Source organism: Patagioenas fasciata, chromosome 15 (genome assembly GCF_037038585.1).
Source record: "Patagioenas fasciata isolate bPatFas1 chromosome 15, bPatFas1.hap1, whole genome shotgun sequence".
In the NCBI taxonomy this organism is placed as follows: Eukaryota; Metazoa; Chordata; class Aves; order Columbiformes; family Columbidae; genus Patagioenas; species Patagioenas fasciata.
Genome location: NC_092534.1, coordinates 13,304,393 through 13,332,271, shown reverse-complemented (window position 1 = coordinate 13,332,271; position 27,879 = coordinate 13,304,393). Strand labels below are relative to the sequence as shown.

At 53.6% G+C, this 27,879-nt stretch overlaps 4 protein-coding genes across 9 annotated transcripts in view; 1 reads left to right on the top strand and 3 right to left on the bottom strand.

Annotated features, from left to right (window-relative positions):
• Positions 1-27,879, bottom strand: part of COPS3 (COP9 signalosome subunit 3) — an 89,304-nt gene that overhangs the window by 39,165 nt on the left and 22,260 nt on the right. The window lies entirely within an intron of this gene.
• On the top strand, positions 4,907-9,095 carry MED9 (mediator complex subunit 9). The gene is made up of 2 exons (XM_065851070.2): positions 4,907-5,102; positions 8,275-9,095. Exons 1-2 carry the CDS (start codon positions 4,939-4,941, stop codon positions 8,489-8,491), a joined length of 381 nt encoding a protein of 126 aa, XP_065707142.1. The 5' UTR covers positions 4,907-4,938; the 3' UTR covers positions 8,492-9,095.
• RASD1 (ras related dexamethasone induced 1) lies at positions 10,889-13,761 on the bottom strand. Of its 2 annotated transcripts, none has more exons than XM_065850798.2 (2): positions 12,529-13,401; positions 10,889-12,247 (listed from the first exon to the last, which is right to left on the bottom strand). In XM_065850798.2, the coding sequence occupies exons 1-2, from the start codon at positions 12,812-12,814 to the stop codon at positions 11,697-11,699; spliced, it is 837 nt and encodes a 278-aa protein (XP_065706870.1). In that variant the 5' UTR covers positions 12,815-13,401; the 3' UTR covers positions 10,889-11,696. The 2 variants fall into 2 exon arrangements, with proteins under 2 accessions (XP_065706870.1, XP_065706871.1); XM_065850799.2 differs by having other exon boundaries at positions 11,944-12,176; positions 12,529-13,761.
• PEMT (phosphatidylethanolamine N-methyltransferase) overlaps positions 21,546-27,879 on the bottom strand; it is a 42,454-nt gene continuing 36,120 nt past the window's right edge. For 4 of the 5 annotated variants that reach the window (XM_065850637.2, XM_065850636.2, XM_065850633.2 and 1 more), the window contains 3 exons: positions 24,458-24,532; positions 23,679-23,739; positions 21,546-22,925 (listed from right to left, as the gene is read on the bottom strand). In XM_065850637.2, coding sequence (XP_065706709.1) covers positions 23,685-23,739; positions 24,458-24,532 — 130 coding nt within the window. In that variant the 3' untranslated portion in view covers positions 21,546-22,925; positions 23,679-23,684. Of the gene's footprint in view, positions 22,929-23,678; positions 23,740-24,457; positions 24,533-27,879 lie in introns of all 5 variants that reach the window. The other variant, XM_065850634.2, reaches the window with a different exon arrangement.

Here is a 27,879-nt window from a genome sequence, read left to right as displayed (position 1 = left end):
GGATGCACACACAGAAGGATCATAGAATCATATAATCATTTCAGTTGGAAGAGACCCTCAGGAACATCAAGTCCAACCATAACATAACCTAACTCCAGCACTAAACCATGTCCCTAAGAAGCTCATCTAAACACCTTTTAAACCCCTCCAGGGATGGTGACTCCACCACTGCCTTGGGCAGCCTGTTCCAATGCCCGACAGCCCTTTCCATGAAGAATTTTTTCCTAATATCCAAATGCACACAGGGATGCAGAAAGGGATACACAAGCACAGGGATACACACAGGGATGCACACAGGGATGCGTATGCCCAGGGATGCCCGTGTATGTGCTGTCCCACTCCATTTACTTCCCAACATACAGGGTGCACATCCAGAGGATCAAGGAAGCGATCCCTGCCCCGGCTGGGCGCTGGGTGCCGGTGCAGGCTCCTGCAGCATTGCTTCAAGCCCATGGCTGCATATGGAGAGTCCAAACGCTGCTGCCTCGTGTGTTCCGTGGCACATGTTTTGTGGCGAAATCATTGTTTGTAAGTAATGGCGGGGACGTTGCTGAGTCACCGCGCTGCGGGCGAGAGCCAGCAGGGAACCGGGGCTGGTTTTGTGCCATGGTAACAAGGGCCCTTCTCTCTGCAGGGTGGGTTTCCTCAGGGACACCCCAAATCCACATTCCAAGCCCCTTCTTCCTGCGAGGACACTTTCTCCCCTTTGCACCGAGAGGAAACTGAGGCTACGGCTGATTCCTCTGTCTGTTTTCCCGGATCCGTGTCTCTGTGTAGCTGACCTTGCGCAAGAAGCCGTCCGTCCTCCCCTTGCCCGCCCACTGGCTCAGGTGCCTCCCCCCGGGGTGGCACACAGCCCAGGTCGGCCCCGTGTTTGCTCAGCAGTGGGGTGGCATTGGTGAGCATCATGAGATGGCTGGATCCTCCCTGTGCCCTCAAATCATCCCCTTTCTCCCCTCCCCGAGGCTCGGTGCACTGAAGCGGTGGCCTTCACAGCCAGGCCAATGTCCTGTAGCTCCCACACCCAACCTGGAGCCACTAGCAGCTTGGCCAAAGCTCCTGTGTCACCTCTTGTCCCAGGCTCCCTGGGAGAGGCAGCTGTTCTTCTCGGGGACCGCATCTCCATGAGGTGACAGCCCCAGGATGGATCATTGCAGGGTGTCCCCAGCAGCTGGTGGCTCTGCCAAAGCCGGGGGAGCTCCAGGAGACACTGGGATGCTCAGGAATCATTTGGTGCTGCTTGTTCACACCAGCTGGATCCTAACCCCCAGCAGCTCTAGGAGCATGTGGTGGTGCAGGGCTGCATGTCTGGGGGCAGCCAGACCTCCAGGGCTTGAATTTCTCTGCCTAAAACATGTATTCAAATGACTAAATTCAGCTTATGACCCCCTCCATTCCCCTCAGCATCCCCTGAGAAGCCTGGGACATCAGGGCCCTGCAATGGTCCCTGAACGACACCAGGACTCAAGACACAGCAGAGCCTGAGACCAAATTCCCATCTGGTCAAAATCTGGGGGATTTTGGCCAGGAACCTGAGTAGTTGCAGGATCACAGCTAAGACCTAACAAAAAGGTCCAACATTTCAGAGCTGCTGACCGCAGCCAAGGACTGGAGCTGTGACTTCTCATTCCTATCACCCCATCCCAGGTGGCTGCAACCCTGACAACATCTTTCCAACTTAGCAACAGACTTATCCCACCACGGCAGCTTAGCAAGACTTGAATAGAAAACTGAGGCTGACAATGCAGCGCAGGAGCAGGAGGAAGAGATAAAGCTCAACCTGGTGATAGCCACAGAGTAAAAAGTGGTAACACAACCAGGTACAGATGGTCCAGCAGTGAGAAGCGGAGCCCGGTGAAATGCTAGACCATCAATATAAAAATGTCAAGTCATTGTAAGGAAACAGTGAAAGGTACAGAGTCACCCCATGCTGAGTTAGATAACTGGTAGTAAATCCCTCAAAAGTTACCTTTGGAAGCAGACAAGAGGTGCAATTTATATAGAAATGACAGAAAAAGAAGAATAACATTGGGATCGTAAAGGCAACAGGCAATAACAAAAGAGACTCTGGATACAGATTATTTGATCAGCTGTTTTTTAGGATAATGGGCTAAACAAACATTTGGGTGAGTGTAGGTGATGGCTTTAAAATGCAGGAGATCGGATGGTTTGAAGAAATATGCACATTTCAGAAACTGGGTCTCCAGCAAGTGAATTATACAAAGAACTACAATCAAATGCAAGGAACAGGTCGATCATTTGCACTTCAGGTTTATTACCACATTCCAGGGGGAAATTATTCTTTTCATTCAACACTAAGCGTCTCTGCTCACGCTTTAGCTGCCTCACAAGTTTTTGTATTTTGCCCATCCAGACCTGTCAGCTGGGTCTCACCTCTCCCCGCAGTCCTCACCAGGGATATGGACACACCAAATGTTATAGACAACAGCTCTACTGTGGCCACGCAGTCTTATCTGACAAATCTACCAGCATCTTCAGTGACAGGGGAGCCTGTCGAACCACAACCCCACCACAAAACACTCTTATTCTCCCGTGGACTTGCCATAAGATGTGACAAGCCCCAAAGGACAGAGATGGATCACCTGAGCAGTTCCCAAAAGAAAGGGAAGGTAATAGGCAGGAACAGGGAGAAATGCCAACTAGATAAAGGTCGTCCAGCTGCTGTGGGAACACATGACCCAAAATCGGACCTGAACAGCACAAAGAAACGCTGATTGACGGCGCTTTACGTACAGCTGAATGGCATCTACGCATTGTCACCTGCCTGAGTCACCCCTCAGAGGCAGGCAGCCGGCAGCCCAGTAATCAGCCGCCCTCCTCTGTCACGTCAAGGGGAGAGTTAAAACCAGCACCGAACAGAGGAAAGTGTTCCCCATAGAGCCTGAATCAAGTCTGGCTTTAGAAACAGCCCGTAAAAAACCCCTCGGCTCAGCCCCAGGCGAAGGACGCAGCATCCTGCACCTCCTGCTCGGCGCGGTCAAGGACCGTAAATACCAGCGGCCTCCCCGCAGGGATCTGCTCCACGGGACCTGGGCTCCCCCGGGCTCCTTCGCACATTCCAGCACCACCACCCGAGCCAGGATCTATTCCTGACAGCAGGAACGAATTGAGCGATTGCATCTGCTATATTTAGAGCAAACAGTCAATATTCCCCGTGTTTTAAATAGTTATCAGCATTCTCATTTGGTATATAAATAGCTTCTGTTTGCTTTTCAAAATAAATTAGTTTAAAAAAAAAAAAAAAGAAAATTGCCTTCCCAGTCATCCTCAGCCCATTACTGTTGAGCAGAGGGGCCTATTTCAAATGAAGAATTAAATTATGCATTTTCTCTAAGCCAACCCAGGAAGAAAAATTCATGACTGTGGCTGGTATTATTAGCGCTGTGATCCTTTGTGTTGATTGAGGCATTTAAACATAGCGGTAGCCATCTACCGAACCGAACTCTGAGGCCATTTGGTACGGAGGGGCATCACCCTCCACCTCCCAGGCTCCATCACGCACCACCTCAAGCCACATTCCACCTGCAGGTCGCATGACAGCCGTGCTTCTTTCCCCTCTCCCAGATTCACAGCAGTCCCAGCCCTGACACCAGAGTTCCGTCTCTCTTCCTCCAGATTCCTCCGGTTCCAGGCTCTCAGCCAACGCTCCAGCTTGCTTTCCCTCCGGCTGATGTCAGCCATGCCTCCTCCCTCGGGCAGAAAGCCTGGTCCTGCGTAAGCGTCTGCCTTTAAGGCATCACAAAGACCATTTCCCCACTGCTCAGCCCCCTCGACCTATCATCCCCAGTTGCATTGAAGTAAAACTAAGGACACCAACTAATGAAAAATCATGGCGGAAAGCTGGGAGCTAAAAGAGGCACTAAAACCCTGCTGTGCTTATCGAGTTAATGTGGAATTACGCAATTTTTTCCCCTAAGATTTGGCTCAAAAGAGAGAGATGCACGCAGGCTTGGGACACTGATCTGAGCACTCTGAGAGGCTGGGAGCCACTTCCAGCCCAGTGCGGGATGGTCACTGGAACCCACTGCCAGCCCAGTGCGGGATGGTCACTGGAACCCACTGCCAGGCCAGTGCGGGATGGTGACTGGAATCCACTGCCAGGCCAGTGCAGGATGGTCACTGGAACCCACTGCCAGGCCAGTGCGGGATGGTCACTGGAACCCACTGCCAGACCAGTGTGAGATGGTCACTGGAACCCACTGCCAGACCAGTGCGGGATGGTCACTGGAACCCACTGCCAGACCAGTGCGGGATGGCCACTGGAACCCACTGCCAGGCCAGTGCGGGATGGTTACGGGGACCCCTTCTCCTCGCTCTGCCCCCAGGGTGCGGGACACCCCGCTCTGTCCTTCCTCCCACCTCCTGCATGGAGCTTAGTCCTGCCCTGGGCCTGGGGGAAGGGGGGACTGGTGGAGGGGTCACAGGGGCATGGCCAAAGCTCAGGCTTAGGCCCAGGTTTAGCCCAAGCTCTGACCCAGCCCTGGTCCTGGCCCCAGCTCAGGCCCAGGCCAAGCCCTGGCCTCAACCTCAGTTCAGACCAGTCCCACACCTGGCCCACGTCCAGGCCCTGGTGCAAACCCAGGCCCAAGATAAGGGGAAAGCTGCAGTCCAGACACCTGCACAGGCCCAGGCCAAACTCAGGGTTAGGCCCAGGCCAGGCCGAAGCCCAGACCAGACTCCAGCACATGTCCAGGCCCAAGCTCGGGGGAAGGCGCAGCCCAGACCCCGACAAAGCCTAGACCCAGCCCAACCTCAAATGAGGGCCCAGACCAAGCCCCAGCGTAGGCCCAGGCTCAAACCCAGGCTCAGCGGAAGGCGCCGGCGCCCGCTGCAGGGGAGTGGGCCGGCCCGGCCGAGCTCCGCCCCGCTCCGCTCCGTCACTGCGCGGCGCCGCGGGTCTGGGCCGCCGGGGCCGCCATGGCCGCGGGTGCTGGGGCCGCTGGTGCTGCCCGCGCCGCCGCCGAGGAGCCGCCGGCACCGGAGCCGCCGGCCGAGCAGAAGTCGCCCCTGCCGCCGCTGCCGCCGCCGCCCGCGCAGGAGGAGTTCTCCTTCCTGCCGCTCGTCCACGACATCATCAAATGGTAACGGCGGCCACGGGCACACCGGGGCCTCCCCCCGTCCCGCCGGGCACCGCTTTGCTGCCCTGCACCGAGCCCGGGTACCTGTGGAGACAGTGAAGAGCAGGGAACGGAGCTGGCGAGGGGCTGGAGCACGAGTGTGATGGGAGCGGCTGAGGCACCTGGGGGGTTCAGCTGGAGAACAGGAGCTGAGGGGAGACCTTCTGATCTCTGAACTGCCTGAAAGGAGCTTGGAGCCAGGGGGGGTCGGGCTCTGCTCCCCAGGAACAAGCGCCGGGAGCAGAGGAAACGGCCTCAAGTTGCGCCAGGGGAGGTTGAGGTTGGATGTGGGGAACAATTTCTTCCCCAAAGGGCTGTGGGGCATTGGAACAGGCTGCCCAGGGCAGTGCTGGAGTCACCATCCCTGGAGGGGTTTAAAAGGTGTTTAGACGAGGTTCTTAGGGTTAGGTTATGGTTGGACTCGATGATCTTGAGGGTCTCTTCCAACTGAAATGATTCTGTGATTCTGTCCCTGACCCCCAGCACCCTCGGGGTGCTCTGGCTGGGGAGCTGCACCATGGGGTCACCCCTTCAAAGTTTTCCCACCCCCAACATCCTCAAGATGCCCTGGACAAGGAGTGGGGCAGTGAGATCACTCTCTAATGATGTTGTCCAGCCCCTAGCATCCCTGGGGTGCCCTGGGTGGGCAGCAGGGCAGTGAGATCCTCCTTCTAATTCTGCTTTCCAACCACCAGCATCCTCAGAGTGCCTTGGATGGGGAGCAGAGCAGTAGGTTCACCCCACCAGTGTCCCAGCATCTCCTTTGCCCTTTTTCTTCCATCAGTAGTTCCTGGGAAGGGTGTTGGATGGAACTGGCACAGCCCTAAGTGCATCACTGCTCCGAGTCACCCCAGGACCTGGCCAGTGTTGGGGTCAGCTGGGCGCTGCGGCCGCTGTGATGGCCCAGGTACTCTGGAGTGTCATCCTTGCGCTGGGTTATTGCTTCAGATAACTGAACAGTTTGACTCTTTGCAGCCTCAGAAGGCACAGGCGGTGCTGAAACTGGTGATGTTTCACTTGTGTCAGGAAGGTCTGAAAGGTGAGAAAGGTTCAGTGCTTGACAACTCTGCAGCCCAGGCGCCATGGCAAGGAAAGACTGAATACATCCTGACACAGCGATCTGGATACAGAATGGGCATGAGAGCGCAAACCCTCAGATTTCCCTCAGTCTCCCCGTTGTGCTGGAGGGGGGCATTTGTCCCCGAACTCCATTCTGCCTGATCTGTCTGGACCAGAGAAGTGATGCTAAGCCCATTGCCAAGTGCGTGTGTGTACATAAATAAAGTGGGCAGTAGCCATGGGCTGAGGCCTCCCAGATTCCCATGTATCACTGAGCAGGTCACAGTGACCCACAGATGACAGTCCCTGGAATATCTTGTGCCTGGTCCCACTGAGCCACCCACTTTTGCTACCCAGTTACCTCCCTCAGCGTCACACACGGCATTTTCTGGGCGGCCTGGGCAGGCGTAGGTACACTGAACAGTGCTACAGACGAGTAGAACCACAGAGGCAAAGGGTGAGATGTGTTCCCTCACATCCCTGACAGATGGCAAATGTATTATCCTTTAATACTGCCGCTGGTCACAGAGCCCAGCCCCGCTGTTTTGACGCTGGCTCAGCCATGAAGACACATCTCCAAGGTGACTCTGTGCTCGGGAGCAAGGTTGTATTGCGTAAATTTGCTTACATTCAAGGGCATGTGCTCTTTATTGTTGTTTGGGTCCCGAGAAAGTTTTCCCAGGGAGGATTGGCTGATATTTTCACCCTTGTACAGTCAAGTGGCATTCCAACGCATGGCTCCACCACCGGTGGGTTGTGCTGGTTTAATGAAGAACGTTGAGCCTTAAGACAGGCCCACGTGCATCCATCAGCACAGGCTGTGGTCGGACGTTGCGGTGAGTCTTGCGTTACTGTAGGGCAGCTGCAGTCTCTTCCCACCTCTCCTCACCCCTGCCTGTCCGTGCTCCCAAAGACGGAGTTGCTTCAGTGGCTTGATCCAGCAGGAAAACCATCCATCAGTGGACAAAAACCCCAAAGCTGAAATAATGATTCCTCCGGATCAATGAACTGGACAGACAGCCATCAGTTCTCTACGTGTGGGGAAGGGGACAAGGCTTGGGGAGAGCTGGAGCGGGGAGGACATCGCTTACAAAGCTGTCATCCATTAAAGGCGGTGTCAACCCATCCTTCCCCCGACATGCCACGGTTTTGTGTGTGTGTGTCTGTGTTTTTCCACTGCCAACCTGACCGTGGATGCCTGCATAATGGGGATACATTAGAGTACGAGCTGTGGTTTTATTTAGAAGGGAGTGATGAATATTTTGTTCCAGCAGGCTTTTGAAACGAACGGTGACCATCTGGTTAAAAGTTTTGCTCTCAGCCATGTCACAGTTCCCCAAAGTTATAATGGAGCACCTCTCTGCCTTGGTCATGCCAAGCAGGTTTATTTTTAGGTCTGGCTATTGAACAGGCTCCTGGTTTTCAAAGACCATTAGAATCCCACTCCTGTTATTAACAGGAACCCTGGAAGTGCAGATTCACATTTGACTGGAATCAGTAAAACTTTTTACTGGTGCTAACGAAGCTGAGACAGACACTAATGAGGGTTTGAGGGCAGAGGCTGCGTCAGACAACACTGATCCTTGAAAAGCACAGAGCTTGCTGCAGAGCCAGTTGTGCTGCTCTTAAAAATAATGAAAGAAAAAGCCGTCGCATCTCTTTTATTAGATATACATCCCCAGAGAGTTGTGTTAAAGCCCCAAAGTACCATTTTATTTGCCATTGGATACTCTCTGATACTTTGGGGACCAGTTTCTGTTTTCGGCTGTCAAGCTGTTTGACTGCATTGATTTTTTTGTATTACAGCAGCAACAGGTCACGGGTGAGACTGAGAAGCTTTTTCCAGGTGCCTGCACACACCACACATACGTAATCTTACCTTCCTCAGAGAGAGATATGGGAGTTCAGAGGGAGAATTTACCCTGCTCTGTGGTCATGTTTTAAAACTGCAGACTTGAATGTTTTCCAGTGAATTCCAGTTTAAGCTCAGATTGTACTGGAAATGACAGCTTTATGGGCTGAAGGGGCATTTCCAGTAGGAGAATTCAACAATATCTCGATTTTCTCTCCTCCACAGCATGGACAAGGACAGCCAGGATGTTCACCAGGTGCTGAACGAGCTCAAGAACAAGTTCCAGGAGACGAGGAAGCTGATCAGCTCCATGCCCGGCATCGGGGTGAGCCCAGAGCAGCAGCAGCAGCAGCTGCAGAACCTGCGGGAGCAGGTCCGGACCAAAAACGAGTTGCTGCAGAAGTACAAGAGCCTTTGCATGTTTGAAATCCCCAAGGAGTAGGAAGGGCAGAGCTCAGCTCTCTGGGTCTGAGGCACCTCCTCCTCTGGCCAAACAGGAGAGAACAAGGTGGTAGAAGTTTACTTTTCTTTCTTTTGTGCTTTTTTTGCTCACATTGCTCTGAAGTTGCGTCTGTGTGGATCACAGGCATATGACACTGAACCAGAACACCATGTGCTTCACATAAGGTGATTACAGCTATACGTTCACTTTGATCTGCTGTAGGACTGTGCATTTATATGTGCATCCATTTTGTTTTCTCTTGGGGTGTTTTTTGTTTGTTTTGGTTTTTTTTATATTCAAGCAAGCAGGAGACATTATGTTTTCTCCTCACTAAGGGCCAAAGTACCTGCTGGGTAACTTCAACAAGAAAAATAAGGCATTTTCCACATTTTTTTTCACTTCAAAACTGACACAAGTAGCCAAACATCAAAAGGAAGCACAACAGGGAAGCGTGAGCTGTCTGGCCCTGCTCCTGGAAAGAGTCTCTGGGGCACTTTCCAGTCTGTGTCAAAAGAGGAATGATTGCTTCAAATCACTTTTGTGTTTCTCTTTTTAAACAAGTGATGGTTGTGTCTGAGATGAGTAAAGATGTTGAAATTCCAAACTGCTCCTCTTGTGTATTCACTGCGGGGTGTGGGCTGAGGAGGGGCGGAACTTTGGCAGCACGGAGGACGCGCGTAGCCCAGCTGCTTTGTCTCTATATCATTTTTTTGGAAACAGGGTGACTTGTGCCGGGGAAAGCAAAGCAGGGACTGCCAGGGGGATGGATTTCGGTAGGCTTTGAGTGTGTAAATCTCCTTGGGTGAGTGCAGCTTGTAGGCAGTACATTGGGCATGTTGCTCTTAAAACAGAGGAGGGACAAGCAGAATTGAAGCAAAAGCCATAAATGACAATGGCTTTTAGTTATTCCATGCATGACAGAAGTCTGGCTCAACAGGACGGGTCAGTTCCACATTTGAAGTGCCCTGGGGGCTTCCCACAAACAAGTATTTGAGTGGCTTGAACATTTGCAAGCAGCTGATGGAATGTTCTCAGAAGCTGGATTTCAGGGCTCACTGTCCTGCTGTTTGTTCCTACAGCAGCTGATAACAACCTGGTAAGCAGCACCATATCTCACTTGAACCTCACATTTCTCTGAATTCTGCTGAAAAGATGATGCAGGTCAATAGTGGAAGAGGTGAAAAACCAGCTAGTGGAATACAGTATCCATTGAGAACCAGCATCCAGGGGCAGGTAACACTTGTGCCTTCAAAAGAAGAGAAGCGAGGTCTGTTTGGGGAAGATTTTCCTTTTCTAAACCAAGAGGTGAGTAATTCTGCTCACTGGGACTCACCTGTAGCCCAGGATTACTCTGTCCCCCTGGACTACTTACTAGTACTTTATTTGGGAAGGCGCCAGTGTGTAAACTTTGAGTGAAGCAGAACACCAAGATAAACAAAGCACAATGTACACTCGTTTTATTACTGAAATTACCTTTCTGCCAGCCATTGCCTGTCCCAACTCAATAAATTCTTGTATCTCGCACCTGGACAGCGGTTCCCCTGGTTTTTGCCAGCTGCTGTTCCTGTGAAATCAGGGCATATGTGGAGCTGGAAGAAACGACGTGTTTCCAAAGAAACGTCTGGCACTTAGCACAGGAACAAGTTAACTCTGTGAACTTGAATCCAAGTTTCAAACGAAACTGGAGCCGTTTGGTTTGCAGTCTCGCTCACCCACCCTACTTTTGTGGCTTTGATAGAATTTTTTTGCCATTAATATGTATTAAACGTAGATTAGTTCTGCTGCCTGAGGGAGAACGGGGGCTGAAAATGAACTGAAACAGCAGCTGGAGCCAGGGAGAGCTGTTATTTGAAGAGCTTTCCCTTTTCCCTTTCACTTCTAGCAGTGGTTACTGTGACTTATTAAAGAGATTGAAAGCCATCAGATGCAAAGCTGACCTTTGGAGCAAAGTACTTCCTTTACTCATATTGCAAAATAAAAACAATGTCCCGGACAGGGCGCAAATGAGTCACTCCCTGTTGACATCATTAAAGTGTGCTTGATTAATCAGGAAAAACCAGGGAACACAATCAGCTCTTTATAACGAAGTGATGTCAGCTGGCCGGGTTTCGGCAGTGAATGACATGCCAGAGGGGCTGGCAGGATCCTAACTCGGCCTTACTAAAGTGAGGAAAGAGTCTTGGCTGGGTGACTCACTTGAGAAACTCTGCGTAACCCATGTGGCAAGAAATCGGCTGCTTGGAGAGCCGGGAACCTTTGCACTGGGAGTTGGGGAAAATGGGGTAATAAAGGGATTGAGAGCAGTTTTTAGCTCCTCACAGCTGGGCTCAGGTCTCTGTTCAGCATGATTTTGGTTTGCTGCGGGGCAGGGCGAGGAAGCCAAGGCAAACCCACAGGTGTTGTTTTAAAAAGATTTTATTGTTTTGTAGAAAAAATAAAACATCAAGTTTCACCCACGGTAGAAACACTTGAAGATTTTGTTTTTGTTCATGTCAATGACAAACAGTACCTACATAAAGTGCCTATTATTATTATTTAAAAAACCCTTCCCACTCCCCCCGCCCTCCCCAAATCTTGCGAATCAGACAAGACAAATGTAAACAAGAATCAGTTTTTTTGGTCCATCGGGGCTGTAACTCTGCAATGTCTTTGCAACAGCTTACAAGTGTCTCCTGCGCGTGGTTTGCAGACACAGACGAACACACGACACTGAGCCAGAGTCTGTGCACAGTTTCTCAAGTTTAAAAAAAGAAAACAGCAAAACACAACAAAAAACCAAGCCCAAAGCCCCAGGTAGGTGGTGTCAGGTCTCTGCCCTCCCTCCTGAAGGCATTGCCCGAGGCTGGGTGGTTTGGGAGGAAAGAAACGCCAAGGTCTGTGCCCTCCGCACTCATCCTCCCACCTGGCTGCCCAGCAGCTCATCCTTTCCCTGTCTCTCTGCCCGGAGGAGGCTGGTCCCAGTGACACCCCCCTCCTGCCCTCCAAAGCCTCCCCTTCCACATCCCTCGCTCCCAAAAACGCACCCCTGGGGAGGGAGCCGATGGAAATGATCCCTTGGGAGGAGGGATGCTGGGGAAGAGGCGACCCGGGGGTGGGCACCTGCCCACCCTCCTGCCTGCCCAAAGTCAGTTTGGAAATGAGCATCTTTCCCCTCTCCCGCCTTTCCTTCTTTCTTTCCTTCCCGTTGCGGGGCGAGCGGGGGCTCCTAGCTGATCACGCAGCGGTCCTTCTCCTTGCTGTGCCCGCCACCGATGGCTTTCTCTCGGATATACATGAGGTCGCTGTGGACGCTGGGTCGCCGGGCGAAGGGGGCCACGATGCCGTACGCCTCCTCCGTGCTGCCCCGGCCCCCCTCTTTCAGCAGCTTTTTGCCTTTCAGAGCCTTCTTGTGCAGGATGTCGCAGTACTGGACCGAGACCTTGCGGTGCAGGTCGGGGCTCATCTCGCTGGGCAGCTTGGCCATGGCGAAGAGAGCCTGGAACATCTGGTCTAGGCTGCTGTTCTTCTTGGCTGAGATCTCAAAGTAGGCACATTTTTTGGGGTCCCCTCCCACCAGTTGCTCGATCTCCTGAGGTTGCACCTCCCGGTAAAAGTCCCGATCACCTTTGTTGCCACAGATGACCAGGGGCACTTCTATGTTCTCCTTGGTTTTGTTCTTCAGGCACGACTTGGTCTCCAGGATTTGCTGCTTCAGGCGCTGCACCTCCTCAAAGGAGTCCCGGTTGTCCAAGCTGAACACGAGGATGAACACGTCTCCTGGGGACAAAGAGGGAATGTGAGATGGTTGCAGGGATGGGGACACACTGAGACCTGCTATCTAAGCCATAGAGGCACTTAAAGAGGGATGGACAGGGTAGCACCTGGGTCCTGCATCCTCTCATCCAGCCCATGCAAGGAGCAAAGTTGCTCACCCCATGCACACACTAAATGCCACCTCCCTCCTCCTGGCACTGAAGAAACATCCCCAAACTGGACAAAACCATCTGAAATATGACAAGAGACCACCCCCTTCCTCCTGGTCCTCCCCAGCCAAGTACCTGTGAGGATGGAGAGGCGACGCATGGCTGGGAAGGGGTGATTGCCCGACGTGTCCAGGATGTCGAGCTGGTAGACCTCACCACGGATGCTGTAGAACTTGCGGTGGAAGTCCTCGATGGTGGGCGTGTATTGCTCCTCGAAACGGCCAGTGAGGAACCGTGAGACAATGGCCGTCTTGCCCACCTTGGAGGAGCCCAGGATGACCATGCGGTAGCAGTTCTTGGCAGGGATGCTCAGCTCAGCCTCGCTGGGACACATCTTCTTGATCATCGCTGCCAGTTTCATTGAAGCCGGCGAAGGGGCAGCTTGTGCCGAGAGGAAGGAGGAGGAAGAAGAAGAAGAGAAGGAAGGCGATATCAGCCCAGCTGCTCAGCCCCGCTCCCCTCGCAGGAAAGGCCGGTGTGAGCTCTGCACGGCCGCCGCTGCCGCCGCGTTATATGGAGGAGGCAGCGACCGCCCCTCGGCGCGTCACGGCCCGGGGCGGCGGCGGCTGAGTCAGCGCCCGGTCCGCTCCCCCGCCGCTCTGCCAGCCGGACTCTTTGCAGCCCGCTTGGGGCTCTCGGTGCTGCACAGCCCGGTTCCGTTTGCAGCTCGCTTGGGGCTCCTGGTGCTGCACCGTCCGGTCCCGTTTGCAGCCCGGTTGGGGCTCCCGGTGCTAGGCAGCCTAGTCCCATTTGCAGACCGGTTCACACTGCCGGTGCTCTGCCAGCCGGACTCTTTGCAGACCCGACTGAGCTCCCGCGGCTTCGCAGCCCAGTCCCATTTTCAGCCCGGTTTGTGCCTCCGTGGCTGCGCAGCCCGATCCGGGCTCCCGGTCCCGCTTGCAAGCCCACCCCTTGCAGCTCACCCTGCGAACTCGGTGCTTTATACCCGTCCCGTTCGCAGCCCGGTGTGGGCACCCGGCGCCTCGCAGCCGGTTCAGAGCTCCCGGGGATCCGCGGTGGGGTCGCCCCGACCAGGACTCCTTTGCCGGGCGCAGCGACTCGGGGCGGGGGGAACCGGGCGGGGTCCCATCCCGCTCCCCGCTTTGTTTTGCTCCGTTTTACACTTACTCTCGGTGCAGCAGCGGGTGCGCGGGCAGCTGCCCGGCAGAAAGAGCGGAGAAAACACCCCGTGCGTGCTCCGGTACGCGGGGCAGCGCACGGGAGCGGGGAGAAACCTCCGTCCCACCGGACACCGCGGTCTTGAAGGAGGGGTCGGCAGCGCTGCGGTCCCGTTGCCCGCGATCCCGGCCCCGGTCCCGATCCCGGCCTCGAAGCGGTGTCGCTGCAGCATCGACTTCCCCGCTAGGGGGCAGGTGAGGGCACGGCCGGCGCGGGTGCTGTCCCCAAACCCGGGCCCTGTCCCCAAACCCGGGCCCTGTCCCCAAACCCGGGCCCTGTCACCCGGTACGCAGTTCAGCCAAATTTTAACACCCGGAGACGAGATATTGTTTATTACAGAGTTGCACAGGCCTGGATGCTGAAACAAAACTAGCGCACCAGAAATTAACACCCATTGTATACAAAAACTTATCGCTACTCAGGTCAGTCCTGAAGAGCCAATAGGCTGCACATTTGCATATTTGTTACATAATCATTTTAGCGTATAACGAGCAACACTCAGCTAAGGGACACTTTATCCAACAGTCTCGAGATGTGTGTTAAGACCCAGCTAATGTGCAGGGTTCAAAATGTCTAAAGCTGCAAGGTCAGTAGTGTCTGTAGTTTTGCGAGTACAAAGTACTTTGCAGTTCTGCAAAACTGGGTGTTTTGCAAGTCCCTCTTTGTTAGAGGAGCAAACTGACCTAAAACTGAAAGGATTTACATATCTTTAGGTTAGCAATTGCCAACAGGATTCATTGTTTTCAGTGGTAATGACTACACAGGACATGTACCTGCACGTGGGGTCCCTGGTGCTGCTTTGGATCAGGCGCCTGATCTTTCCACCAATGGGTAAATGCAAGACCCAGGGAAAGCTCATCAGGATGATGAGTTTGAATCAAAAAAACCTGTGAGCATCTATTAGGAAAGAAAATCTTAGCAAAAGGTAATGCTTAAATAAGGTTCAGGATTGCAGAAGCCTCATCTACAACACCAAGAGGGATCTTGGGGACAGCTAGAACACACACATTTGTGGAGCACGGTGCATTTCATCCGCACGGCTTGAGAAATGGATGTTGATGAGCTTTTTATCTCCCCCGAGTGTGGTCTCACACTTGGACGTTATCTTAAATGCTGTCTGAAGGCTTCTGGAGGAATTGGGGTTGTCTGTGGGGTGGGAGAGAGCAGTGGTTTGAACAGCCCATCCCTGTCAGCAGAGGCACAAGGACACTCTGGGGAGACAAAGTGGAACAGTTTCCCATGTTTATTGATCTGTGTGCGAGACAGTGAAGAGGTTTAATAGCTGGTTACAAAGCACAAATGTATTACCCCCCCCAAAATAACAAAAAGATCATTTAATTGAAGCGGTTGATGGAAAACAACAGGGGGAATAGGAAGTGCAGACCTCTGGGGGACAGACAAATCGAACATCTCGATTGGCTTTTATTGTTAACTGTACAACTATTAATAGTGCCAGGAACAGGCAAAAATAGCCCGCTTGAAGCCTGCTCTTAGGTTAGCAGGCTTCAGCAGCAGAAAATCCATTCGCTCCCTCCGAAAGGCTCGTTGGCGACAGCAAAGGCAGCGCACACCATGAGGCAGGTGCTGCTGGGACCCTGCGGGCTCAGCTCAGGGGTGCGGGTGTGATGGGACCACCCTGCTGGGGACACCCCAAAAGCAAGGGCAGGGACCCCAGTGGCTGTGGGACCTCCCGAGGAGAGGACGTGCGCTCTGCCCATGCCATCCTAGAGCCCAACAGAGTCACGCAGAGCCTCGGGGGAGCATTACGAGGCGTTCGGCTGAGTCTCCCCAAGATCATCTAGAAACTCATCTCCCGCTGGCAGCAGAGCATGTTTGAAAGGAACCGGCTGCCAGTGATTGATGATAAAGGATCCACTTCGCTGCGAGGCAAAGCCTTCCCACGGTTATGACTCTGTTAAAAATCACCACCTATTTCTGACCTGACTGCAAATAGCCCGAGCCTTAAGCAGGGGCAGGGAAAACAACATTTTGCCCCCGGCTGCCGTACTGCCTCGGTACTGTCTGACCCTGCCTTTTGGGGGGTGTTTTGCTCCTCGCCTGGTTTTGGAGGATACAGGTTCTTTCATGCAGCTGCTCAGTACAGCAAGAGCCTCAGGCAGGCTGCTGTGCACAAAACACCTTTAATGGAATCGAATATCTTCAGCACAGATCAATCCCCAGTTTCTTGCTGTTTCTCTCCCTCTTTGCACCCTCCTGGGTTTACCAGCCACCTGCCAATGAACAAAACCCACCCAGCGGCCGTGAGCAAGTAGCTGAGGAAAGGAAATTCCACGAAAGTCACATAAACATCCCAGCGCCAGAACATGCGGCTCCCCAGGGTCCAGCTTGGACGAACTGTGCAGGCAGCAAAACAGAGCTCGCAGCCGTATGAGCCTCTGCAAAAATGTAGGAAGCACAATGTACCAGGAGGCAGGAGCGAGCATCGTGCTGCCCGGGACAGGTGAGGTGGGAATACTCAGGAAAGAACAATTACATCAGAACACGACTTTGATTTCTGAGCACACTGCAGACCTGGGAAGTATCATCACCCGGAGGTCGAGCTGCGTCCTGCAGGTGAAAAAGCCAAGATTGGAACAGCTGTTTGTGCCTTTCCTGTGGACACACACAGTGGGGTCTTGTGGGACCCAAAATCCTGCCCTGCCTGCTCCCCCGAGATGGCAGGAGGAGTGAGGGGCTGGAGGAAGAGGGAGAAGCTGGATAGGGAAGGGAGGCTTTAGCTATAGCTCTTACTCGTCCCCTGGGGAAAAGCGTCTGATTAAATCAAGATGCAGTATCCAGGGTTGCTATTCATTCCCTATATTATTAGCTTGTCTCATTTTATTAAATCTCCTTTAAGGCTTTTCAAAAGAAGCACGTAATTCACAACATATAATTTTTCCCAGATGAGATATGATGCAGAAGCGGGCTGCTCCGTCGCTGGGGACCAAGGAGGTGGGTTTATTTGTTTCCTCCCTCTACCCCCTACTTCTTTAGCAGCACTTTTAATGTCTCTTGACTCCTTTTAGCATTTGGGATTTGATTAACAGAGAATCTGAAAGCCTGAGATACATCTCAAATCCCAGTTCCTTGAGTCGTCCAGGCAAGGGTGACAAGAACTCGCCTGGAGATGCCGTCCTGATGCGACGCAGCTCCCAGAGCCCGATTGTGCCATGCTGTGGTCTCTGGATTTTCTGCATCTGCTCCCCCTTTCCCATCTTTGCTGTGTGTTTGCTGTGATGAAGTCACAGTTTCATGGCATCACTCCACATGGGGCTTGGCTTCGCTGCTCGGCCACCCTGGGGATGGTGCCCAGCTCTCCCACTATGGAAACACCTCCCCAAGTGCACTGAGGTGACATTAACTCATCGCGGCACATCTGGGTCAAGAGCTCCATACAGAGCCAGGGGCACCCAGGAATCCCCTGCTCCCAGTTTCCGTCCCATCTCTTGCCCGGGGTTCACTCGGTGGCAGCAGCAACCCACCAGCATACGGCATAGACAAAGGTGTTTGCGTGTCCTGGATGTGTCCCCAAACTCTGGCACCTTCTGCTCCCTTCCAAAGAGCAGCAGCCTCCCTTGGATTAGTGAGAAATGTCACGTGTAACTGGAGAGGGGCTATGACTGGGCTTGGAATATAGGGTACGGGGGACAGGGAGGCTTGGTGACCCCTGTGGACGCTACACTGCAGGTTTCACAAGGGTTCCCATGGAAATAGTGACAGCTGCTGGGGTTGTAGGACAAAAATAAAAGCCCAAGAGGAGGCAGGAGCCAGCCAGGCTGGAGCTGGTGGAGGGGTGCACAGCTGGAGCTGGTGGAGGGGTGCACAGCTGGAGCTGGGGGCTGGGAGTCCACAGGTGTTTTGTGTCTGGGTTCTGCAGACCTGGTCAGGGAGCGGCTGAGGGACCTGGGGCGGTCAGCTGGAGAACAGGAGCTGAGGGGAGACCTTCTGATCTCTGAACTGCCTGAAAGGAGCTTGGAGCCAGGGGGGGTCGGGCTCTGCTCCCCAAGAACAAGTGACAGGACCAGAGGAAACGGCCTCAAGTTGCACCAGGGGAGGTTGAGGTTGGATCTGGGGAACAATTTCTTCCCCAAAGGGCTGTGGGGCATTGGAACAGGCTGCCCAGGGCAGTGCTGGAGTCACCATCCCTGGAGGGGCTGAACAGACGGAGATGAGGTTCTCAGGGACACGGGGCAGTGCCAGGGGTGGGTTAATGGTTGGACTTGATGATCTTGAGGGTCTTTTCCAACCAAACTGATCCTATGGTTCTATCTGTCCCCACTGCTTTGTCTGTGGGGTGCGGCGGGGGCCGAGGCCAGCGCAGGGTTTGGTGCTGGCAGTGGAGGAGTTGGGGCCGGGGGGGTTGAGCTGCGCCCACTCGGTGCCAGTGCCCAAATCAAGAACCCTCAAGGCTCCCGCAGATGCTCAGCCCTGGTGCAGCAGCGAAGCCGAACTGCAGGCAGAGCCCGGCCCCGACATCTTCTTCCCAGGGGGCTCTGCCTCCCGCTGGGGATTCTGACACGGAAAGGAGCCGCGCTCCATAAACAGTTCCTCTCTGAAGAAAACGTGACATGGAAAAAGCAGCACATTCCTCCGATTTTTTTTTGCAATAAGATCCGAGGAGGATGCGGCGCAGCACGGCCAGCTCGCCAGGCTGTCCTGGAGCAGCTGTTGAGTGAGCAAATGAAAGAAAACAGCCCCTTAACTTGTCCTCTGGCGCATGGTGGGAGCTCCGTGCGTAACGGCCACCGGGGGGGCGTGGGCTGGGGCTGGAGGTGTCTGCTCCTGGGAGGGGTGATGAAGGGCAGGGGACGGGGGTGCTGCTGCTCTCCTGGTGCTGGGGGTCATTTTGCAGCATCCCCTTGGCACCCACGACTGGTGGTTTCCCACCTGGAAATAGCTTCCCAACGGGTGTTCTTCCCATTGCATTTCTTTGTGAGCATTTAAAGCCCAGACTGCTTTCCCTGTGCAGCAGGGATAGAGGAGACTGGTTTATTCTATAAAGGTAAGTAAGTTCTGTTGTGTCCCTTGTCTTCCTTCTCTGGATTAGAAGTTGCACCAGGGGAGGTTGAGGTTGGATATTTAGAACAATTTCTTCCCCAAAGAGCTGTTGGGCATTGGAACAGGCTGCCCAGGGCAGTGCTGGAGTCACCATCCCTGGAGGGTTGAACAGACGGAGATGAGGTTCTCAGGGACATGGGGCAGTGCCAGGGGTGGGTTATGGCTGGACTTGATGATCTTGAGGGTCTTTTCCAACCCAAATGATTCTATGATTCAATGATTCTATGACTATGGGGTCCCCAATAAAACAGTGAGTGTCCAAGCTGCCTCTCAAAGCCCCTGTACTGCCTGTGCTCAAAGCTCATCTTTATTTTTGCATCAACTCCCAATGGCTGACACACCAGCCTCTCTCCCCTGCCCACCGAATGGCCATGGGGAGGTTCAGCCTTGGCACGGGAATGGGTGCGGGAGCCCCCACCAGCGCCCTGAGCCCCCGTGTCCCTCCATCCTCCCAAACAGCAAAAGTGCGGAGTCAGCAAACGGGGCCTGGCAGGAGCCCCGAGGGGAATTGTGACTCCTCCACCACTCTGCCAACGGGACACGTGCTGCCCTGATTGCACCCTGTGTTTATTCTCCGTTCCTGGCTCACTGTGTTTGTTTGCCACGTCAAGGCTGGTGGCCGTTCCTCCCCAGCGTGGGCAGCGCAGCTTCGCTGGGCAAAAGCAAACATGGAAGCGGGGTTACTGCTGGTCACAACAGGCGGCAGGGCCTTCGGGGACGTGTCCCTGGTTCCGGATGTCCCCACCATCAGGTTATCTTCAGGGAGAGGACCTCAGGACGCAGCTTCCATCTCCCAGAGTGTCCCTGGATGGAGCATCCCGTGAGGATGCAGCTGGCACCGCATCGCATGCGCATCGCTGGGGACCTTTGGGTTTGTACGGGTGATCTCCCCACACCCAAAAAAATGTCACATGAGGTTTCACAGGGGAGCTACACAAGCGGCCATGCGGAGAAAACCCGGCTGGAAGGTGAGGATGGGCAGAGGCGCTGCGGGGGCTGCGCGGTGGGACGGGGTGACCCAACACAGCACCGTGCGATGGACTCGGTGACCCGGCTGTCCCTGCCAGGCAGGAGTTGAGCTTTAACTAGTTTCTCCTTTCCCGGTATTTGCTCTGGAGAAATGACCTGAACATCAAGGGAAGCATTATCTGCACAGGGCCTCGTGTGCGGCATTTCCCAAGGCTACAAACAAACGCCCTGCCAAGCTCAGATGGGCCCAGCAAGCCCCACACCAGCTTTGGGAGCCATGAAGTTCTGAAAACAGACCTGTGACCACATTTCCAGGGACCTTGCTTGGTGCTCAGCGCATCCCCAAGAGCTGAGGGGACGCAGGGACCGCACTTGGTGTCACAGTCCATTCGGTGACCAACTCTTACACTTGGTAGAATCACTGAATGGTTTGGGTCGAAGGGACCTTCCCAGCTCCCGCAGTGCCACCCCTGCCATGAGCAGGGACATCTTCACCAGCTCAGGTTGCTCAGAGCCCTGTCCAGCCTGGCCTGGGATGTCTCCAGGGATGGTTCATCCACCACCTCTCTGGCCAACCTGGGCCAGTGTTTTACCACCCTCAGGTGCAGCACTGGGGCTGCAACCGGCTGGTCCTGGGGCTCTGATGGGTCAGGTTTCCCCTTTGGAAGTAGCAGGAATCTCATGTCCTGAGCCTGGGACTGTGGGGTCCATCCCTGCATCGGTGCAGGACACGGCCCAGCCGCAGCCAGGGGCTGAAATAGCTCTGACACCTCCAGTGCTTCATGCTCAGCCTGAAGGTTTCATCCCCACCCTCTGTAACCTCAAATTCTTAGAAATATTAGGCAATTTTAGAGAAATATGTACTTTTTCCTTATGACAAGGGAAAGTCCCCTAATCCCTCATTGGTAAAATACTATAAAACAACATAAATAATGGTTTCTCTGTGTTTTCCTCCCTGCAGCTCCGGAGAGCAGCACGGCACTGCCGGGAATGGCCCCGGCCAGGCACAAGCCCCCTCAAGGAGAGAAAGGTGGGCTGGAACATCACCTTCCAGCTCCTCGGCTTTGCTGCGGTGAACAGAGCAGACGCCTCTGAAACGTCAGACTCCAGCTCCACGGCAGCCAGAACCAGTTCTGCAAACGCAGCGACACATTAATCCACTCCGGCTGCTGCGAGAACAGCTGCTAAAAATGGGGATATATCCGGCATGGCCCCAGAAAAACCCCTGTGCGATTCAAAGGCGAGACGGAGCTGGGAAGGGTTGGGTTTGGGGTGACAGATAAATGGGGAAGGAGTCCGGGAAGCCAATCCCAATTGGGATGCTGTGGGCACAGCAGGGGAAGCAGCTGTCACCGGGGTCTATGGTGACAGGCACTCATTTTGAGGGGCTGATGCTGGCTGGGTGCGAATGGTACAACTGGGGTGTCCCCAGCCTCGTGGCAGTGATAAAAAAAGGTCTTATATGGTCCCCAGGCTGGGAATTAGCAGAAATACAGCCCTCGCTGCATTCTCGTTAAGAGTTATCCTTCCCAAGCAAGCATGTGTCTCTTCAGTAAATACTGATTTCACCTATCGACAAATTGGGATTTATTTACATCAGAGACTTGGAGCCAGGACTGGCAACTCTGACATAAAAGGTCTGAATAATGCAATGTATCCGTCCCTCGCTGGTTGCTATGGGTACTGGGCTGTTTTAGCCTCTGTCTATAAACATCAACTGTGAAGGGGATGTTGAAACTTATCTAAAAATAAAATACTATGTCCAAATCTTTAAGAGGAAGGTCGTTGAGACGGCAATTAAAAATAAATCCGCAGGTAAAGGTTCTGAAGCGGTGAAACACGAACATGGCGTCTGTGAGCCTGGTGGAAGGAGACAGAGACAGGACTGAAAAGAACACAACGCTTTTAATTCCTGCTGAGCAGTGCCCGAAGGGTGAATTAACAACATGCAAAAGCAAAAGGAAATATAGGATCGTTTTGTGGAGGTGACACCGAGAAAATCGAGGGGACGGAGGGGACAATGCGATGCTGAGACGTGGCACCGGGAACCAGCAGCAGCGCGGTTCCCTTCTCCAGCGCCGCTGCCGGGGCCTTTATGCTGCTATTTTTTTGGTCATTTACAGCTTATTTCTCAAACTGTTCTGGGAATATGTAAACAGTGAGCTGAGTCTGGAGCGTCACCCCGGGATCTTCCCGTCCAGGGCAGGATCCAGCCCTGGGCTCTTTGGGACTGGCCGAGGCTGGTGGCAGGGACGGAGGGACAGAAACAGCCCTGTCCCCAACACCCACCGGCCCTGCGTGGCAGTGACAAACAGCTGGAAGGCACTGGGTGGTGGGGCAGGAGGGCAGGACCCTCAAGTGGCCCCTGGGGACAAGGAGATGCTGGGGGGGTGTGGAAGGGGCCAGGACACCGACAGGGCAAGGGGTGGGATATCTACAGGGTGTGCATGGGGATTGACTCTTCCCTTTGGTCTTCTCCACGCTGGGGTTTCCCCACAGGACGGTTGCCATCCCTCCGTCCCCCTTGGGTGGTGGCTTAGGTCGTATGTTTACATTTATGTGCTTTTCAGTCACCTTTTTGGCAGCTTTTGCCAATAGTGTGGAGTTGCAAATGGGAAACCACAGCTCTGGAAGGGGAGTTCCCTCTTCCAGAAAAGACTTCTTGTTTTGTGGGGTTTGCAGCAGGTTTTTTTGCCAAGTTTGCAGCAGTTTCCCCTCTTCTTTCCCCGGTTGCGCCTGAACACCCCAGGGGCTCCTGAGCACTCTCTGTTTGCTTCCCGTGGTTGCTCAGCAGCATCTTCGGATGATCCCCAGGACCAGCCGGAGCGGCGCTTCCCCACGCTCAGACCTCACTCACCAAAGGCACCGGTGTCTCCATCGTTATTCTGCTTTCCCTCCAGTCCAGGGCCAGAGATGAGTTGCCTTTTCCCCTGCAGATGGCCAATAATCCGTGCAGGAGATGAGGCCGGTAGGTCCTGCGCTGTGCGGCTCCCAGGAGAGCATCAAGGTGATGGTGGCAGCAGCCGCAGGGACCCGACAATTGGGACAGGGACCTGGGGACAGGGACCTCCAGCTCCAGCAGGCTGTGACGAGGAGGTGCCACCGTGCTCAGGCTTGTTCCTCTGATCGCTTCCAGTACTGCGGGGTGCTCAGCTGGCTCATTAGGGGTTGCTGGGCTAATTAGTAGGATATATCTCAGTAGGAAAACGGGCAAATTGGTCAGCATGGGGACCGGAGAGGCACGCTGTGCCGAGGTATCCGAGACGCTGCTTGGTAAAAGATGGAGAAGAGACTGTTATGGACCCCACTGGTGCTCCAGTATCTGCTGGGGCAGAGGCTGCTGGGCTGCCAAAACCCCAGCAGCACCGTGTGCTTGTCCAGCCTCTCCAACCACCAGTGAACAGACACACCGGGGGCTTCCAGGGGGGCATTTAACCCCAGCAAAGAAGCCTGGGCAGGAAATTCTGCTTTTGCAGAAAGTTTTGGCCCCAAAAATCAAGCCCAGGCTGAGTTTCTGGGGTGAACTGGTACAAGCCCATGTGCAGAGTGTTCCTGGCTCAGGCACGGAGCAGCCCGGAGCAGCGATGCTCGATTTCCCACTGAGGTGGTCGAGCCCTGATGCCCTCCCGCACCATCTCTGCTGCTCGCTGGAGCACCTGCCATGGCCAACAGCTGCTTTTTTCTGCCTGATTTAGACTGAGCCTGGAGCCTTGAAGCTCCCCAGCAATTTTCCCTTGCACTGACTCTCAAGTATATAATCAAAATGATTTGGGGGCTGCTGGTCGGGTGCCAAGAGGCGGACACAACCGCTGCTGTGGAAAGCCTTCCCGCCTGGGTTTTTGCAGAGTTTTGGAGCTCAAATCCCTTGAGAAGTGCAGGAGAGGCTCTGGAGGAGCCAGGGGGGTCTGGGTGGGTGGTGGGGGGTGAGGGTGGTGCCCCCATCCCCACATAACACACTTGTGGGTGGGGGAGCCTGGCAAAGCATCCCCTCTCGCTGAAATGCCGATCGGTGAACATACCTGTTGCTACTTGTTCTTCACTCCCTTCTGTTTCTGCCGATAGATTTCCTCTGTGAAAGGCCTGTGGTTGGGGCGATGGGAATGTGGGCAGAGAGGGGGGAGAGACGCAAGAGAGGGGCAAAAGAAGAGGAGGAAGAATTAAAATCAAGATTACTGTGTGCTCTCCTTTGGTCCCAAAAACTCTGCCCTTCAACCCTGGGCTTGGTTTCTCTGGACCAAGCTGCTCCCAGCCGGGACCATCCTGGCGCTCAGTGGGATGATGCTCAGCAGACGCAGACCCACCCTGGCTCTCTTTGCATCTCCTCCTCCCTTGAAAAGACAAAGGACCTTCCGCTGCTCAAGTACAACCACGGCTTCTGGGAATAATTCTGGGCTGCTCCATCCTGGGCTGCTGGGCTATTGTGGTGTAAAGTATCAGAGAAACCCATCCAAGGAACTACAAAATGCAAGCTTTGTTTGCAGGGTCTCTTCAGATGACACAATAAGTCCTTTCCGTGCCTTCCTTATTGTTCATGTACAGACAGAATCGGGCACCCAAAGAAAAAAGATCTCATTTTGATAAAAATAAACAAACGCGTAAATGTTCCTAGAACTCAGCAAATAGTTTCAGAGAGGAATCTGCCCATTATCAAAGCAACTGAAAAACAATCCTCCGTTTTCCTCCTTCCCTGCTGAATTAATTGGAAAAAGCATCTCTACTTCTGCAGTTCCCCGAAACCTCAGGAGTTAAAAGCTGGTAAAAATAATTAGAAACTCTCCAGTTCTGCAGAGCTACTCACCCCTCATACAGCATTGCGATTGTGTAGGAAATCGCCACTACAGCTGTCAGCAAAAGGCCAGCTGGGCTTGCGTGCCTGTTTTGAAAGAGAAGGAAAAGGTAAGTACAGGGGCTTATGCAAGATCTGGTTTAGAAAGTGAAATAAGGCGCTGGGCTCCATGAGAGCTCTCTCTTGCTCATTAAACAGAAGCAAACAAAAGGGCGGTGTGTTTTTTCTTTTTGTCCTTAACATTGACTGTCTTAGGCAGATGTTACTTGGCAAAGACTCTTCCCCAGCCTACTTCGGTGATTTCTTTTAAGTCTGATCCCCGCACGTCTCTGCTAAGAGAGCTTCTGCTTTGCTGCTAAGTCCTGAGATTATAGAGCTGTTTAATCGCTGAGCAGCTGCTTACGCAGGGCTGTGGCTCCCAGCCAGCACTATAGGGGAAATAAATGCCTGATGTGCACTGAAAGACCGGCCACCCAGGGCGCAGGAGACACCCAGAAGACAGAGCAACGTATGGACTGTATACATCGAAACGGAGGCTGAGCCATCACAGGGCTGGGGATGGAAACGGATGGAAAGATCCATGCCTGCCTTGTGAAGGGTGCTGGGGGCTTGGTTCACATTTAAGCCCATTTCAAGATGTTTTAGGAACACGTCCTGCCACATCCCAAGGCCCAGCTGAACCATGTCCTTCAGCAAGGGGACACCAGGCACAGCATGGGGACCGATGCCACCCGCCTCACGGCACTGTCCTTATGGCAGAGATGCTTGAGCGCTACCTGGCACAGCTGTGTCTGGCTCACCACACGCACCTGCCCCCCAAAAACATCCTTTCTGCATCCTACAATGGCTGCAAGTATTGCCCTTAATTAGGATGCTGCTGATTGCCTTTAATTGCTGGTGGCAGCTCAGCTCTGAGGGGGAAAAGAGCTGGCTGTCAGCAAAAAAAAGAGTACTTAGCCAGTCCTTGGTGAGGATAAACATCCGGACATCCTGCAAGGCTTGTGCAATGGGACTGGTCCTGGCAGGAGAAGTTGCCTTCAGATGAGAGACTCAACTACCTAAACCTGGTCCTGGACCCACCATCAGGTACTGCCTGGCCACATCGGTTCCTGGAGAGACGCACTCAAATCTTCACCTCTACACTGTTTCCATTGTGCAATAAGTTCTTCCCTCATTAGGAAGCATCAGGCAACTTCCTCCTTTCCCAGCCCCCTGCTATTACATGCTTAGTCATGTCTCCTCCTTGATTCCTATCAGAGAGAACAAATTTGCATGATTGTTTGTTGACAGCAAGACCTCTAATTGCATCATTTGGCTGCGGCTCCAGCTTTGATTTACACAGCCTGTTGCCATGAGTTAAAACACTTTCCTACCAAAGATACACAAAGCTGTCCCCAAACAGCTAACGCTCCATTTGTCTTTGGGGTGAGTTGTTTCTCTCTTATGAGCTCAACCTACTTATTGGGAAACGGCTCGTGCGGTAGTGGGGTTGATAGAGTCAGCCAGGAAGGTTTTGTGATCTTGGCAGGATTTTTTTGGGTAGGAAGCCCGTCCATCCTTTGCTGCGGCTCCCCGTGGCTGTGGGTTGTCTGCAAGAGTGATGGTGTGGGCTCTCATCCTTCCTCACCGGTCCCGGGGGCTGGACGTGGGACACCCACTTGGTCCTTTCCTTGTAGAGCTCCTGTTTTCACAGCGAGCGGTGGAGGTGTCTTCTCCAGCAACACATTTATTTGGCCGTTGTTAGCTGGGTAGGGGCTGCCCGCGGTACCCAGCGAGGGAGAACCCAGTGGCTCTCGCCCCGTACGATGCTTTGGAGGTCGGATGGGTAAGAAGGCAAGGCTGCTGGTGTGCTGCCAGGCTCGCTGATGTTCTCCGGTATGTACCCTCGCAAACTAAAATGAATCAGTCCTTTGGGCTCCGATGCCATGATACGGAGCGTGATACATCACCGAGGGAGGAAAAATATGCTCTACGTTTTAGGTCTGTCCAAATGCAGACATACTCCTCCAGCATCCCTCCCATTGCCGTGGAACTGAGACATCAGCTTTGGCCTCCGAGGGCAGAAACCAGACATCTTCTGAAAGCTCTGGAACCTCAGGAGAGACCTGGGACCCCCCCAAAACCTTGGCAAGCCCAGCTGAGATCCTAGGGAAGAGAAAGAGTCAAAACCACCATGTAAAGGGTTGTGCAGAGCTTCCCCAGGGCAGGCGGGCGGCGTCCTGGTGCCACTCTGCACAGCTCCAGCAATTTGTTAACAGCAATTATTCGTCACGCCTCACTGCCCTTTATGGTGGCAGCCTTTTAATGAGGAGGAGGAGGTAATCAGACTGCTGTCTCGAGCCCCTTCAAGCCGCTTTTGCCCAAGGATCGTGGCGGCCGATGGAGCAACATGCACCCCGGTGCAAGGCTCATCTCTTGCTGGGGTGAAGAAGAGATTTCTGCGACAGAAATAGCTCAGGAGGGATCAGCAGGTTCCGCAAAGCTTCTAGGAAATAGTTCAATGCTCATATTGAAAAGAATGTAAAAATCTCCTGGTCAAATTGCTCATTTTCTGCTGTTGCGGGGGTGATGGTGCCAGTTGCTCTCCGGCCACGGTGTGATATGGGGTGAACTCATCCTGCCCCGCTCTGCCCCACTCTGCCGGGGGCAATTTCAAGCTAAGAGTGAACATCAGCAAAGCTCAGCAGCGACAGGAGAGAAACCATCAGCTTTACTTATTACCAGGAGCCAGAAAATGCTGCCCATGCGGCTGAAAAGGTGACCAGAAAGTGGCAAAGCACTTTATTTTATTCACCAAAAGGAGAGGGGAGGTGGTCACACTTGGGAGAAACTGCAAAATAACCCAGTGATAATGGCCCGCAACGCTCTGCGGGCTCCCGATGTAACAGCCAGGGTATTTTTCTCCTGGGCAAATAAATAAAATGTGGTATTAAATGAAAACCACATCAAACTTGTTACACCGAATAGAGTATATTGCTCATTTGCTGCTAAATTACAGCCTATTCATTTCCTCCCAAGCAGGCTATTAAGCTGTGTTGTATCACATGAGGAGGCTTTTGGAAGTGTTATCACAGTGCAGTGGGGGAAAGGGTGCGTTGGCTTGTTTTGCTTTTTCCAGAGGTAATTACAGGGTCACACTGATCCCCGGTACCAGCGCCTGCCCCTGCCGAGTGACACCCCGCATGAATTCGGCCCCGGCTGTTGATTTTTCCACGTGCAGAGCCGGCCAAGGACCTCGCTCAGCCGCAGAGCATTTGCTGATGCTCTTCCCAGCATTTGGCCGCTATTTATTTTCCTACAATTAATGCCGCAAGTCTTTTATGACAGCAGAAGATTTTGCGCGCACAAAAATAAGCCGGGAAGCGAGAAAACGGGGCATGTTCCACTTTCCCTGTCATTATTTTCGTCGATTGCTACCACCAAGCGCCGAGCCC

What these genes read in the sequence shown, in the direction of transcription:
- MED9 (XM_065851070.2), top strand. Translation starts at nt 4,939, where the DNA reads ATGGCCGCGGGTGCTGGGGCCGCTGGTGCTGCCCGCGCCGCCGCCGAG. An exon ending in GTCCACGACATCATCAAATG is followed by an intron (nt 5,103 to 8,274) that starts GTAACGGCGGCC and finishes TCTCCTCCACAG; the next exon opens with CATGGACAAGGACAGCCAGG.
- RASD1 (XM_065850798.2), bottom strand. Translation starts at nt 12,814, where the DNA reads ATGAAACTGGCAGCGATGATCAAGAAGATGTGTCCCAGCGAGGCTGAG. An exon ending in TCGCCTCTCCATCCTCACAG is followed by an intron (nt 12,248 to 12,528) that starts GTACTTGGCTGG and finishes CTTTGTCCCCAG; the next exon opens with GAGACGTGTTCATCCTCGTG.